This window comes from Anser anser, assembly GCF_964211835.1.
Source record: "Anser anser genome assembly, chromosome: 6".
Taxonomy (NCBI): Eukaryota; Metazoa; Chordata; class Aves; order Anseriformes; family Anatidae; genus Anser; species Anser anser.
Window position 1 is genome coordinate 21519056 of NC_139726.1, and position 16606 is coordinate 21535661.

General features: G+C 37.1%; 1 protein-coding gene across 9 annotated transcripts in view; it reads right to left on the reverse strand.

The window, feature by feature from the left end:
• The window catches only part of SLC25A12 (solute carrier family 25 member 12), a 51136-nt gene continuing 34530 nt past the window's right edge, over positions 1–16606 (reverse strand). For all 9 annotated transcript variants that reach the window (XM_083842455.1, XM_083842456.1, XM_083842463.1 and 6 more), the window contains 7 exons: positions 14659–14711; positions 14385–14465; positions 5924–6064; positions 3845–3983; positions 1389–1547; positions 1106–1196; positions 1–628 (listed from right to left, as the gene is read on the reverse strand). In XM_083842455.1, the coding sequence (XP_083698581.1) occupies positions 436–628; positions 1106–1196; positions 1389–1547; positions 3845–3983; positions 5924–6064; positions 14385–14465; positions 14659–14711 (857 nt within the window). In that variant the 3' untranslated portion in view covers positions 1–435. The remainder of the gene's footprint in view (positions 629–1105; positions 1197–1388; positions 1548–3844; positions 3984–5923; positions 6065–14384; positions 14466–14658; positions 14712–16606) is intronic.

Genomic DNA, 16606 nt, shown 5'->3' on the forward strand with positions numbered 1-16606 from the left:
TTCATGTTTTTGAATGTTTTATTGTCACATGAGTCTTAACAAAAAGCTTTCAAAACATTCTGTACATTTCAAACTATTTTGAACTGCACTACCCCTTATATAAATGTACGTGTATAGATGCCATGATGTCTCTGTACAAAGATGTACAATATGTACAGTAACATTAAATGCAAGCTGTGCAAGGCAAAGTCTAGTCTTAACAATTCATGCCACCGGTTAAAAATAAGGCATAGAACCACTGTTTCAATCAGTTTGTGTGCAAATGACTAGTTCATAAACAAATAAATGCATGTGTATATATTAATATTAGAAAGGAGTAATTTAATGCGCAAGCTCAGTTCAACTAGAACAACATGCAGCTGACTGGAAAAAAAATACAGTACTACTTTTGTGAATTTTTAGCACTGCATCGCTTCGTTAGGCTGAAAGATGTCTTCAGGATTCAGCTGCTGGCTTTTTGATTGAGGCAGTGCCAGGAGACCGAAACTTTGGAAGATATAAACCAAATTTATTTTCTATACCAGCAAATGTAGCTGTAGCAAGTCTGTATCCACCTATGTGCTCAGGGTTAACGGGGGGAAGATCTGAAATTCGAGTTTTTGGTGTAGGTTCTGATCCAGAAGGTTTGCTGTTTGAAGACAGAAGAAAAAAAGCCTTTCTGTTATTTAAAGGTAAGCCTAAATAATTTTACAAAATACAGAGTAAGTGCTTAAAGATTTTGCCTAAGCATGCAGGATTGTTAAAGATGATCTTAATTCACTTCGATAGTCAACTGAGGGTGGTTTCAGAGCACTACTTAATGGGCAACTGAGGCCAAAACTGAAGTTACATTTTTACTGATAGCTTTCGTAAATCCTTGTAACTTCCTGTGACATAGGTAAGAAGGACAAAGTATCTTGTTACACTGGAGAAACAAATTTTATGTAGTGTATTAAAATACATATGAAATTGTTCTTAATCTCTTAAGAGTTGTAGTACACAGAAAACAGATTAAGTATAGCTGCTCAAAGTCCCCAAGTTTAAGTGGTCCCATGCATGAAAAAAGTAAGACTTTTGAACCTTGCAGATATTTTTGTGCAAGTTAAAAAGCAAACTAATGACTTACAGGCCTCCAAAATCGACATAAAACCATCTCTGCAGAAGCTCGTATGTGACCAAAGTAACACCAAACTGGGGTGAAGATCTGAACACGCGAGCTGTTAAATATTACAAATCATAGGATCAAACAAGGGAGTTTCTCAAGAGAGAAGCTAAATATTTTTTTAAATAAATGGTAAATTACATTTCTCAGAATCAGACCTTGTAAATACTGCTCTAGAGTCCTTAACCATGCACGTGCTAATTTAGAGAACTGGGGGCAGTTGTAATACTCAGTGTGCGCTTCTCACCTCCAGCTCCCTTCCAAAAAGCCGAAGGGCCTTCTTCCCTTAGAATCTTTCCAAAACAGTCAATAACTCCACTGTATGTTGTCTGACCAGCGCGAGCTGCCACTTGCAGTCTTGTCTTGATGACATCAGCAGGGGTTACCAAAGAAGCAGCAGGCACACCTTTTAGAAGAAAACCACATTTAATTTGCACAAAGATTCTTGTAAAGATGAAACACTTCTAACTGAAAAATAAAACTACAAACTTCAATGTTTTTTGCAAGAACAGGTGATTACTAAAATACAAGGTTTTATACTTGATGCTAATATAAACTTGTACTTGGTATAATCCTTTGCATTTCTTCTAAATTTAAAGGCTATAGATGAGAGTAAAGAAAATAAAAAAAAACGTAACAGCAATTCTCTCAACATATCATTGGTATTTTCAAATAGATAAAGCATTTTTAAACCCCTGTACATGCCCTATATGCAATCAGAGATCCATGACAAATCATTAGTTTTGCAATCTCGCTATATTTGTGCAGTGTACAAAATATTCTGTGAATTATATATAGATGATGGGGGAACTTCAATCTTACACATCCATTTGTTAGAAGTGCTAGTAAGGAAATTAGCTATTCTCTAGGAAGTACCTATTCTACATAATTATTTCTGTACTGCTGTTTGGGCTGTTCTGTAGGAGAACAGATGCTGCTTGCTTCAACTAGGCAAGCCATAAAAAGACTGAGGACAATGAATATGTTATACAAGTCTGCTTAGTACCAGCAGCGTGATATTAGCCAACAGTGATGAAAGAACATATCTTCACTTCAAAGGCACCACTCTCAGCTTTCTAGTTAAAGGAGAAAGTTTTCAGAAATGTACTCCACAGTATTTAACTGTGTTATCTGAGATATTTCTGAATACTATAAAATTTCAATCTCTTAAAACAACATACTCTGACTTAGAATTTTGAACTTATTTTTGATTTTGATGAACTTTTGCGATCAGTTAGTATTGAATTAAAAGTTTAACAAGTCCCTGATTTTTACAGGTGATCATGAACTCTCACAAGCTTTGCTGATCAGTTCAGAGAACAGGAGCAAGTTAGTTAAGCCTGCAAAGCACATGCTAAGAGCAACCATATGCAGATTTTCCTTTGCAGGCAGATATGTTCAGACTGTACTCTTCCCTGCTGCGCATGCAAAACAGGAGTAGATCAAGCAATCAGGAATTTGAAATTTGCAGTTCAGAAAGGTGGATTCCTATACAGGATATAAAAATCAGGCCTACAAGACTTAAACACCTCTATCATAGGGTTGATCACTTAGTATCTGAATGACCCAGAAACATTAATCAAGCAAAGAGAAACTGAGAAGTTTGGAATCTAATAATAAAGAGAGTCTTTAGTGTAAGATATAAGTCAATAATTCTAATGTGTACTCAGAACTTGTCCCTTATCTGACAGCTCTACATTACTTGAGAGTGAACAGTGCTTCAACTCTGTTGGTAGTTTCCTAGATGGTCTCTCTCTTCCCCCAACACAAGGAACGTACACAACTGGCAAAGCAGGTGCAGCCAACCTCTGCATCAAGTCCAGTATGGGAAACTGCTTACACACAGACTGCCAATGATTGTTTTGTGTGTGTGTGTGTGTATATGTGTATATATATATACACACACACACACACACATATATATATATAAAATATATATAGCTATTCCTCATTACTGTAACCAGTGACAAAAGGTTTGTTCAGCCCGAGGGTATTTCTAAACCATGCAGAAGCCAACAGCGAAGGGTTCAGGAGTGAGACGCTGCAGTTACCTGTTTTTCATCCTAGCAAACTTACACCTAACAGTGCAGAATCTGGCCATCTCTACCCACATTATTAAATAACCAACCATCACTACACTTCCTGCATTTAGTATATTATACCACTTGCCATTTAGTAAAAATAATTTATCACAGCCGCTTATTCTGTTTAACTGAACATGTTTGGGAAGCCTTTAAAATATTTTAAATTTCCCAGTACAATATTTTTACCTCTGCATCTTTAGGAAGTAATGCCCTATTTTTGGCAATTGCCTTTGAACTAAGTTTCTTTTCAGTTACTCAGGAATCCACAACTAGATAAGTCATTTTCTTCTTAGCTCTTATGATATCTCATTTTATGTTCATCAAAGATTCAAATTAGCCTTCAACTCAGAGAGCACAGTAACAAGTAAAACCCCATTGAGACAGACAGATCAAATTTGACTACAAGTTGCTGAGCTGCATTACGCTGTTTATCCACATTATGCAAATGTAATTAGTTCTCATCAAAATTACATTGCCTCCCACTAAGGATAACAGTGATCAAATTTAGATTAAATCAGATACAATGGTACCATACCTTCCTTTATATGGGGCTACCGAATGAATATTAAATATTACTAAAAGAAAAAATATTGCTTCTAGAAAACATTCACAGAATTACCTGCAATGGCTCCAGCTGCAAGGAGATTAAGCCCTCCCACATGGCCATTTTCATCAGCAAGCATCAGTTTACTATGAGCATAAACAGGAAAGTAGATTGCAGAAAAGGGAATGTCTCTGAGGAAACATGCTTTGGCACCCTGTCACAGAGAAGAGACGTACTACAAGTAAATTTTGTAAATAAGGTTAAAATTGATATCCAACAAGCAGCCCGAGCCCAGGAAGTATCAACTCTCTCGATCCACCAGTTAAATAACAGAAAATAAAACGTTTCAGGAAATAGAAGATGTAGAATTGAACTTGGAAGAAAAAAAAGACTGAAGTGTATCTCATGCAAGTTTCTAGAATAACGAAGACTCAAGCTTCACATCTAAGTTCATTAAGCAATAAGCAACATCAATTTTGACATCAGTACCAAGGATAAATACCTTTTACATGTGATGAGTCCAAATGCAATAAAGAAAGCGACAAAGGTCTGTCCTGATGTCTTTCTGACAACCCACAACCACAGAAGCAGAAAGACAAGTCCTGGCGTGCCCTTTCTTCCACCAAACATGAAAGTATTACTAAAGTATCAGTTAGGTTTGTTAAAACCTAAATACGGATCTCCACTGATCATTGTCTAGTTGACTGAAGATGCTGTGCCAAAAGGCTAGCAAAGAGAGGTAAGTGGTTACAAAATGGAAGTCTTTCAATAAAGGGAAGATACAGGGAGACAAACCTTTAGGCCTGTGACAACACTCTAAGAAGTATCTCCCAGCCAAAAGCTAATATGAAAGAGTTCCTTAAAAGAACTTCATATGCTATAAAAACAGGGGAATGCTCCTAATCAAACATATTTAGTATTTTTCTTTTTTTTAAATCTTATATGTGTACCCTGCAAGCACACGTTACAAAACCAGCAGTCATTGCCTGAACTCCGAACTAGCGTACAGGTAGAACAACACGCCAAGACAGCAGCCTCCACACAGTGCGCCCACTTGAGGCTAGTCACCCTTTATGGTTAGATTAAGTGGAGCAGACAGCACACATTACAAGCCTTGGTGGCTTAATTAGGAGACATGGTAAAACGAAACTCATGCCTTTTCATGCAGATTTTTTATGCTCTAAAATGAGTTTGTGCAGTTATTCATAAGTGATAATGCAATTCTAAAGAACAGCAGATTTTTTACTGAGCTCAATTATTTAATTACTGCAAACAGAAATGGCAATTTTGCCCCATGTACCAAAACACCTGTGATCTTTAGGAAATGAGATGGTCATGAATCAGCTTTATTGAACTCTAAACAAAAGCTTCAGCTCTAGAAGCAAATTTTACGTTTTTATAGTATTATTACAGGTCTGTGGACAAATCAGGTAAAACAATGTTTTGTAAGTGCACAGCTAACATAACTGCTGAATTTACGTATTACCCCTTGCACTGACAGAAGATACAGGAAGAACTCTTCCTTGTTTAAGAAAACTAATAGCTTCTGCTCCATTACACCTGATCTATAATGATGGTAGTAAGTATACCTGCAGGGTAGGAATCTGTTGACTGGCATTCTGCTGAAGTACAGTACAGTGCAGGCTTTTTTAAGTGGAATTCGTTATTGACAAATCCCACCATTCAACTTCTTAAAAATCTGAATCCTACTAAACTCCACTACTGTTTCACTACCATCAAATTATTAAGACAAAGAGAATATCCTGCTGCAAAGATAACAATAGAGATAAGAGAGATTCAAAATAAATGTGAGAAAAACACACAGGGAAAGCTAAAGAAACTTTTCACAAAACCCCACCAAATGAAATTATCAGTGCCAGAAGCCAGCAGGTCTGCAATACAGGACTCCCTGTAGCTTGGTATAAAAGCCTAGAGGATAGAATGGGGGAGTACTTTTATGTATCCCACTGCCATTAATATAGAAGTGGGTTTTCTTCGGTTTTCCACTGTGGAGCTGCCCTGCAGGAAGAAATCGGTTTTAAATTCAAAAGGTTTCTTTGTTTTTAACACAGTTTTTGTTTCAACATTATAAAGATTTAGCATAAAACAGGTTAACAGAGCTATAATGAAGCCACTCAAAGCAGAAACACATACCTTATAAAGACCAAGAAGACCTAAATCTTTAATAACAGAGAGGGCACTGACTCTGGGTCCTGTAGTAATTTCTCCTGCTACCTGCAACCGAATCTTTACAATCTCCAGCGGATTAGTGAAGATGACCTGAGAAGCTCCTGCCTGCAAACCCAAAGAAAAAGAAAGTAAATTGCGTTACTAGAGCATGTGGCAACATGCTGGTTTCTTCAAGGTGTTGAGTGCCTTCACTTTTCGCTGCATTGGCTCATATTCTCGTATAAAAATCTATGACAGTTAATAAAGCACTTGTCTGGAAGTTAAAAGCCCGAATCAGAAATTTTTGTACAAAATCCTGATTCACATACATTCTTCCATTTATATGTTTATATTCCACTAAGGTGATTAATTTAGTTTGTCTCTGCTATTCTCCTTTCTAGAAGTCACGAAACTGTGTAAAAGTCTATCAGATAGTACACTAAATACTAGACTAAAATTGTCATTAGTCTCGCACTACTAGAGCATCAAACACTTACAAAGGAGACCTTATGTTTATTCAATAATAATCCATCACCAATGTGTAGACATGCTATTAGCATTTAGTGGTGATGCACTTTAAAAGGTAAATTTGCATTTAATGGTGTAATTTTAAATTATTAGAAAAGGTGTTTGGAGTTTTGTTTAGCAGACTAATTGTTCTAATTGGAAACAAAATATAAAATTTAAATAGGGAGAGTAACTTTTCAAAATATGATACTGAATAAAAACTGGAGCCCTGTCTTTCTCTGAGCATGATATTTTACACGCAGTGCTGACGGACTGCCTTACTTATTTGTTGCTAGCAATAGTGCTGCACAGCAGCTTCAGATTCTACACTTTAACTAACCAAAGACTTTCAAAGACCTATGTTTCAGTTTCCATATGATAGTTACATGTGTACACCTATTTAAAATGACATTAAGATTTCTCTTTGGTATGTTGTAGGTACTACCATTCACTTCTGGAGAAGTGTGTGGTTCATAACAAAACAGCTAAATTTTATTAACTTGCTTTTTCCCCTCTTTTTCTAGGCCATCTCTGTTGATTTAAAAATTGAAACTATTTCCTTAAAATGTATGGTATACAGCCAGTTGAATACAACCAACTTTAGGCAGCATTTCTTCCATATGAAAGCCTGATCTTTTCCTCTAACCCATCAAACATTACTGAAGAAAAAAAGATGCAGAACATCTGCAATTAATGCTTTTTTTCCTCACTTCTAAATTGCCCAGGAAATAAACTGTCTTTGTGATGCTGCGTGTGTGTGTATACAAAAAAAAAATCAATAGTCTGCCCTAACACCTCCTGGCATTCTCTGCTAATTGATTCAGAACTAATGAACACTAATCCTTTCTGTTATGTCTCTGGCTACAGCACAATCTTCCTCTCTCCAGCAACAGGCAGAATAAACAGACTAGCCCTGGAACACGCCTTAGAAGTTTATTTTAGACTTGAGAACAGGACTTCAAAAGCTCTTACTGAGAACAATTAAGCACTCAGGTAGTGTCTATGGAATGTAGGGGCATGAAGTCTCAAAATTTTCATTGACCAAGCATCAGACATTTCACTGAATTTCTGCTGAGTGTACTGGCATCCTGCAAGCCCTGTTTATTACTTCACTCACTATTGACATTTTAAAAATTCTTTGTTATGGACTTACTAACACACCTTGATCCAAACAGTGGCAGATCAACCCCTGCTTTTGAGTGATTACTGCAGTGAGGATTAATATCTCTGACAGTTCCGCTCAAATAACCAATCTATGTTGTTAGTCTTCATTTTATTCTCTCACTTCTTCACCCCTCTGAAAAAAATCAAAGCCTACATTTTTGTGGACATTATTGCAACTGCCAGAAAGATCACTGGGATTCCCAGACCAGGCAAAATGATCCCCTCTTCTGTTTCTTGTACTTAATGCTTTGAGTTTTCTCAGTTCCCTGACAGCACTCATGTCCAAAGCTGTTCTTCAGACTCTGTTTACTTCTCTACTTACCCTTTCCTATCCAGTTTATACACACCTATGCATGCAAGATGAAATGGCTGTCCTGCTTGGAAAAGTTTCAATCTAAACAAAACTTATAAAATTCTTATCTGGCGAGTTCTGTTAAGCAATAACCGTATTTTTTTTCATCTTGCATTAACCAGAAAATAACAATTTCAGATGTTTACAATTTCCCTACGTTAATATTTTTTAAAATTCTGGTAAATAAAACATTAAGCACAATGCTCTTACTACATTATACAATGCACTACAAAAAATAAAACAAATTCGAATAACTTAAAATCTAGACACTAAGCTAGAAATTCACTCCTTCCAGACAATAATCTGCTACCTGCCTACTTAATATGCATTATTTCTTTACATATGTATGTGAAATTCCATTTTTATTTTTTAATGTTATATAATTTTTTATTTAATAGTTGTTTTATTTTTAATCTGCACATCCTGAAGAGCAGCCAAAATAACTCTTCCTATATGCCCATTTGTTGACAAACTTCTTAATAAGTAGCTTTCTTAAAAAGAGCTGTAACTGTTAAGATCATAGAACCACAGAATATCCCGAGTTGGAAGGGACCCATAAGGATCATCAAGTCCAACTCCTGGCACCGCACAGGTCTGCCCAAAAGTTTAGACCATGTGACTAAGTGCACAGTCCAATCTCTTCTTAAATTCAGACAGGCTTGGTGCAGTGACTGCTTCACTGGGAAGCCTGTTCCAGTGTGTGACCACCCTCTCGGTGAAGAACCTCTTCCTGATGTCCAGCCCAAATTTCCCCTGCCTCAGCTTCACACCGTTCCCGCGGGTCCTGTCACTGGTGATAACAGAGAACAGGTCACCTGCCTCTCCACTCCCCCTCGCGAGGAAGTTGTAGACTGCGATGAGGTCCCCCCTCAGCCTCCTCTTCTCCAGGCTGATACCCAAGATACCCAATTAAACAATGCATATTACAAACAAATGCTCCAGTCCAAGTCTTGATTTTTCATACAGTTATGTCTGGAGCTCAGCAAACGTTTTTGCACAGGAGTAATTCGATTCACATGAAGAGTTACCCTGAATTCAGTGGAGCTGCTTGAATGAGTTAGGTCCTTAGCAATAGCACAAGGACAGGCAAGACAAGCATGTATTTTAACACAGAACACGTAACAGGAAAATTCACTTTTTCACTGAGTGCTCTTTAAGAAATGAGTGGGAGCATCGTTTTGTTTGGTTGGTTCGTTTTGTTTGGTTTTTAAGAAGATCTTTGCCTATCTGATGATGAATGAAGTGGAGGGCAGGTTCTGCCTGGGCTCTCCAGCAGCAGAGGAAGTGCTCCAGAAGAGGATGCACAAGAGAAGGACACAAAGGCTCTCCAAATAAAAATGAACTGGCAGTGTGCAGGGTCGCAGTACAAATCTCTATGCTTCTGTGCAAATCACGGGCAATCATCATCATTCTTTTTCAAAATACCTTACTTCAGCTGTCAGCTATGTTTTCTAAATACACGTGTACATGAGTATATACTCACAGAGGTATATGCTGCAGTCCTTCAATTTCTTTTGGAGAAGGTGCACTAAACCTAGATTTCCCCGCCCAGAAAACCTCCCTTCACACATAAATTACAACAGACACTTTAAAAAAGGTTGACAAATTTGTTTCTGAATGGAGGTTATTCATACACATCAAAAATACCAGTAATAAAAGCTTCTACTTAACCTTAATGTCATGTAAAATAACTCTACAAGGAGCAAATAAAGGAACTAAATCTGACAGCAAAGGTTATGAGAGAAAAGATGTAGTTTGAGATCCCACAGCAAACGCCTCATGACATGCCAAAGGCTGAAGGAAATACACAAATGACCCCGCAACATGAGACCTCTTGCCCTTTCCAATTCCACCCGAGAGGCATATGCTACAAAGGGGGAGAGGCCTATTTCGAGCCCTTCCTTCCTTCCTTTTTGAAACTACCACATCCTGGACCACAACTATATCCCATACAAGCAGCTAAAATAAGATGTTACTTGAAGCAGTCTACTTTAAAAACATCAAAAGGACTTGCAGTTCTTTCTCAAGGCAAAGCTTTCATTGTTCATGTACCTGCATTAAGCTTACTGCCTCTTTTACTAAACAACTCATTTCTCCCTAACTTTAAATTCCTGCCACAGAGGTTAAGATAAAGCAGTAAAGTTTAATTTTGCTTCTAACTTTATCTGTTTAAAGTACATCAAAAGAGGTAGAGTATCCTCAAGATTTTAAAAAGTAGCAGTCTGGCAGCTAAAAATCTGCATTTGTCCATGTTAAATAAAAAACTAACATTTTAAATTATGACATTTCTATTTGCCTTATAATCTATAATTAAATCATGTACACATGTCTGTATGTATGCATGTATGTACAAATATACAATTTTTGTTTATCTACAAATATACCAAAAGAGTTAGACTAGATGTTATATTTAATGTTTAAATATATAATAGTTCCTAATCAATGGTACATTTTAGTGGACCTCTGTGTATATATATGCAAACACAGAGACACACACCTCCCACTCCTAATTGTCAACAGATGCATTGCCTACACCTTCAGGAAGGGTTCTTAGACCCTTTCCTTCTGGCACCCACATCCTGCAGCACAAATCAGAAAAGTCTTTCAGATGAAAAAGGATTCATCCATTCAAAATACTAGGCGCAATACACAATTCATTGATGGGAAGAATACATTTCTTCCTATGTAACTCATAGGAACTACAGTGTTAATTCACAGCATCTTTGTCTTCTGTAACAGTACTTATGTATCATTCATACAGCATTAGATGCTGACTTCAGCCTCTCTGCCCAGCTGAGGATGAACAGCTACCCCACAGCACCCTGCCCTTCATGACGTACTCACATGCGTCATGTGTGTAAAGTTCCTTTGGGTAGCACTGTCCATATCAGGTATGAGCTCTTTGCTTCCCCAGCTGCTGTCAGGATACAGGAAAGCATTGCCAAAGCCTCACTCAGTCTCCCTGCAACTCAAAGCTAATGGTAGCTGAAAATTTCAAAGGCAGAAATGCAGGCTAATCACTGAATTACAATGAAATGTAATTTAATTAATTACAGTAACAGTAGGGAAAGAAATCATTTTCTCAGAACATGTGTAAGCATGGGTAGTGCTGTTGATGATTAACAAAGCAGTAAACTCTCAGGAAGGTAGGAAGATAGGATATCAGTTTCCTCCATCAGTGACCAGAAACCCTTTTCTTGACAGGTATGACCTGACCGATGTAACTGAGCTGCCCCACATAGCTGTTTTGCAGATTTCAAATACAGCCACAACTTGGGAGCAGCTGGGAATATTTGGGCTTTGACAGAGCAGACCCTACACTTCCCAATGACATTTACATTGCCCAGCGGCTAGCAGGTAAGTTTCAAGAAACACAGAGCACTGGCTGACTGCGGGAGGTCCCTGCCCTGCAGTAAGGAAGGAAGACAACTGACAGGCAGCTGACCGTACAAACAGGCCAGTGCCTGGGTGGATGTCTCTGTTAACAGCTATGAGAACGAAGACTTGTGCTTTGCTGGGGACAGCATTTTTTTCCAAAATCTTACAGCAATTGAGACAGAAATAGTGTCTTCTTAATGCAGTCTCTTGGAGTTGCTGATTCTGGAGGAAGCACATTTCTGCGGATTGTCCCTTTGCTGGGTGCTACAGCATCTTGCAGACACTCCAGAGCTGAGCATACTCAGAGCCGAGCATACTCAGAGCCGTGTGCACGTTGTCCTGAATCACTACTGTTTTAATGTCAAAGGTTTTATCTGTCCTCATTTGTGGGTCTTAGAGGACTGTAACACCATACACAGCCTTTGACACAGCACTGCCATCCAGAGAGGAGAACTTGCTACGTCTGCTGCAGTATTTCCCAAGCTGCCACCACTTCCCCACAAGGATTTTGTTGATTCCAGGTTGAGGACAGCGGTGTGCACAATGTGTACTGCTTGCAAGGAGGCAGACCTTCAAAGCCAAGGAAAGCCTCTGTATAAAACTGCTAAAAATATGGCTAGCTCATCCACCACCAATCCCACTATGTTTTTCATATGATGAAGAACAGTATTATTGCTGTCAATCAAGAGAAGGTTCAATGCTAAGCACAAATAAGTGAGGGGCAGAGATATTAAGAAGTACATCTCTCAGAACTATATACAGATATAACGCAGTTTCTTCTGATGCTATAATGTGGTGAAAAGCATGTTTTGAATTCAGTCTATTTATAATCTACTATTTGCAAAACATTTAAGTGTCAAACAATTTATAAAATGCTACACAAACACAAATAAAAAGCTACCCAAACGCAGATACTGAAAGTGATTTTAGCACAGACAAAAGCCAAACAGTGCCACAGTAACCCATAATTTATACTAACAAAGAGAGAAGGAACAGAATTAAGGAAAGATGAAGAAAAAAGGTAGTATCTCCCAAACAGAAAATCTTGTGTGCCCATGCATACACAAAGCCCCTGTAACACAAGTTACATCCTTGGGTATAACTGTTGGTTATGTCTCATAGTATTTTGTCAAACAAACAAACAAAAAGCATACAATGAACAACAACACTAATTCCAAGCAAATCAACAAATAAAAGAGCTATCACAATGGATGAAAAGGACATGAGAGACAAACATATTAACTTGATACTGCTTTAGTCAATTGTTCCTTTCAAACCTTTTGAATAAACTCTGTAGGCTTACTAATAAAGATTTTGGTATTTAGGAAGAAGTGAAATAGCTAAAATGGAATTAAGGATCAGTACAGACAGAAAAGTCAAAAACTGGTAGGATTACCAGCTGATCCAGAGAAGGCAGCAAAGAAATTAAAAACATCCCTGAGGTTGCTAAACTGACCAACACCTCTCCTACAAAGGCCAACTTAACCTAAAATTCTCCCAAATGGAGTGAAAAAAGTATTCTCATCTCCTTTTTGAAGATAATATCAGCTAATACAATCAGCTAGAAGAAAGGGTTGTGTTTGGACAGATTATAGATCTGCTTAGATTCACAAAAGCATCCAAATTTCCAAAAGCTTATCTGAAACTTTCTCCCTGATTTTTGTATATTCACTACAGTAAGACAATAAGAAGTTATTTTGAAAAAGGAGTACCTATCAGGAAGAGGAAACGCCTTTAACGTAGTTTGTATTTAATATTACACATTTCAGTACAAAACAACGTAAAAATAATATAATTGATTATCAGATGTTCAGTTTAAACTGTGAATTTAACTGCAACACAGAGAAAAACACTAATGAATTATATTCACTTCTGTTACAAATGATCTGTATGCGCTTTCTGTGTTATTGAGCTTTCCAGAAAAAAAGGTTAGTCTTTTGCTAGCTATACATCACAGCTGCTTTCTCACATTTCTCAGAAAATAAACTTTGTACACTGACAGGTGAAGACTCAAGCATGTACCAGGCTGCCAAATTCAATCAGGCAGAACTATAAGCAGCCTCCCTTCAGGGCTGCTCCTTTGAATTAAAAGTTTGCAGAGGTCAACAACCTTTCTGCCCCAGGTTTTGTTGTAAGCTGAGGAGGTTTTATACCAGCCTGTCAGCCTACTCAACTGGAAGTTATTAGTGTTCTCTGCTACAAAAGAAAACTAACTCAAGCCTTAAACATTTTATAGGGTTGACAACTGTTGGGGAATCCCACAAACGAAATTAGCTGATGTGCAAAAACAAAAATATCTATCATCAATATCAATTCCAACCACTTAGAGCTTGCTTAGAGATCCACTGAATTAGAGTTCTTCATCTCAATGAAAACACAATTTGTTTTTGAACTGTATTTAGATGAGGGATGTAGTTAGGGTCTGGAGTAATGTAGGTACATTTTATATAAAGTAAATTAAACTGAAGATTCGTCCAGACCTGTTATCTGAAAGATAAGACTACATTGTTCAGTTTTTCCACATTTTCATAAACAACAACAAAAGAAGTCACATATGGCAAGTTAAAGACTGTATTTCTTTTCCTTTTTAAAAACTTAAGCAAGAAATAGTTTTTTAAACTGGCTAGCTTATTTTTTTTCCTGGAAGAAAACTCAAATGTGATCTTTATAATCCATTCTCGAATACTACCTCTATCTTTCCAAACTAACCAAGACCACTGCCCCAAGCAAAAGCATGGAAAGGAAGAAAAGGCACCCACCCTCTCTAGCCACACCGCAGCTCCTTTTGTGGAATACAAGCACTGCTGAAACTGAAAGTTAGAAACTGTGCCAAAATAGGTTGTTCAAGTAATTCCAAGGGAACTCAGCTCAGAAGCATGCAGCTTTCCAAACAGATAAAGTACTTTCTCAGTTCTTGTGAATGGGAAAAAAAAAAAGTTCTGTTCAAATCACCAAAGCACACGCACTAACTGCCACTCCAACTGTACTGCACATGACTGAGAATCAATTTTTCCTAGGAACGAACAGTACAGGATGGATACTTACACAGCCTCCAGCAAGGATCTCTGCAGGGAGTGGAATGGAACCATCTTTCTTAGTGAATTTGTCTCTGACAAAGTCATTAACCTAATGAAGATAAAATAAATTACACACAGTTTAAAGTTATTCCTCCTCGTTATTAACCTATATCAAGTACATGTGTAACCATATTTATTAGAGTGCTTTTAAGTGGGCATCTTTCACATATTTTAGGAAATAAATCCTGTGTATGTTAACAAACGAAAAGATGCCAGAAAATAAAAAAAAAAAAGATACGTACAGTTAGCTTAATAGCCTTTTCTGGAGCAACACCTATCAGCTGTGGTAACAAGCCTATAGAAACAAAGACATCATAAGGCAACATTATCTTCCTAATAAAGAAACTAGTATTTTACAAGAGCTCTACAGAAATGCCCTCCTACACATGGGATACCCTTTTAAGTATATGGCAGTTACCCTTTGAGGTAGATGTCATTTATACATGCGAGGCTGCTAGAGCACTGCATATTCATACCTATATGATTTTATGTTAAGATTTTTGTTGAAAGTGGTAATGAAAAGGGTGAGCAGAGCCACTTTCCACAACCAAGTCAAGCCTGATGCTGTTGCTGTACAGGTAAAAAGGTAAAGGACTGAACATACACCTTTTATTTGTCTACTCACATAGGAGTTAATCTAAGTTTTAGTTAGAGTTTTTTAGCCCCTTAATATCATTTTCCCATAAAGCTTTCAATTACTTTTCAAAACAGGAGATTAATTATGAGATATACACATAACTATGATAAATTATCAACTATCATCTACTTGGCTCACTAAACCTGAGATTTCTGAAGGCTTTAGTCAACAAAGGATATGAAGGATTTTCACTAGTTCAGTCCAAAATGAAATTCTTTAAATCCTCTTAGTATTATACATTTTTTTATCTTGCCTAGTGGAAGCATTAGTTGGCAGAAACCAATTTTGAAAGGCTCTTGCTCCTGGAAAATAGCTGCTATCAAAATGAACTGCCTTTTGACAAAAGCACATACACCTTTCTAGGAACTAATAGGTTTAAGAAAAAAATCAGTAGATGGCAGTCTTAACTTCCTAACATACAAGATTATAGCAGCGTCTGTTATTTTAAAATCCATTTTCTCCATGCTCATCTTGGCATATGTATAAGATTATAAAACTTAAAGGGCTTATCTTTATTAAAAGTGTTCATTTCTTAGTGTTATTCCATGCTTGGGGAATACCAATTTGTCAGAAATGTTTGCCAATTAACAAACAAAAAATCCCAGGCTAATTATATCAAATATCATACAACATCAACAAAACTGTAACGATGCAGCTTTCCACTATCCATTAAGTGAAAAGAGTAACAGCTGAAAATTCATAAAGAGTCTTCAAAATTCCCAGAAGTTCTTAACCTGTAGATTTTTGTTAGTACTTCCTTAAAAGGAAGCTCAGAGCTGAAGCAGAAAGTGCAGCAGTTAATATATGCACTGTAGTGTTTTCTTCCAACACAGTACTTTCCATGCGATTTACAGACTTACTATGCTGAGGAAAGGTAGTTATTAAATACAAAGAAAGGTTGACAATAACAAAAAGAAATGCTGCCCTCCCAGCCTGAATCTCTGATCTACCATGAAAAGAAAATCCAGTTCTGCAGTGCCTACACTTTAAAAAAAAAAGAAAAACAAAAAAAAACTACCAGACAAAACACCACAAGACAATTCCCCCCCCAGCCTGCCTCCTCCTTTTACATGCAGCTGAACACCCCAGACACACACACTCTGTATTCTACCATGGTCTAGCAAGGGAGCTTAGAAAATACTTCATAATTAGTTTTGAAGTTGGATGCCAGGATTCAAGTGTCATGACTTTCTTGACCAAAAATTTTAAAGTTTGTATTTAAAAATATAAACTTTGCAATATCCATTCTAATCTATTTTTTAAACTGCAGTAAAGAAGTATATTGTGTCATTATATGGGAATACTATTAGGATAATCCAGCGTAGGAATATAAGAACACAGTTACAGAGAGTCAACTCTGTAAATATTTCTGTTGCTTCAGTTTAATACTCTCCTGCAAACACTCTGATACCGAATCCAAGACCTTAGAAACATGCTGACCATCACGCATAATATTTTCAAAAGAACCACACGAACCTTTTATGCTAAACAATCTTAAAGACAGTTATTAAACATATTATTAAAAAGTTTAACAATCTGATATTCCATAAAAC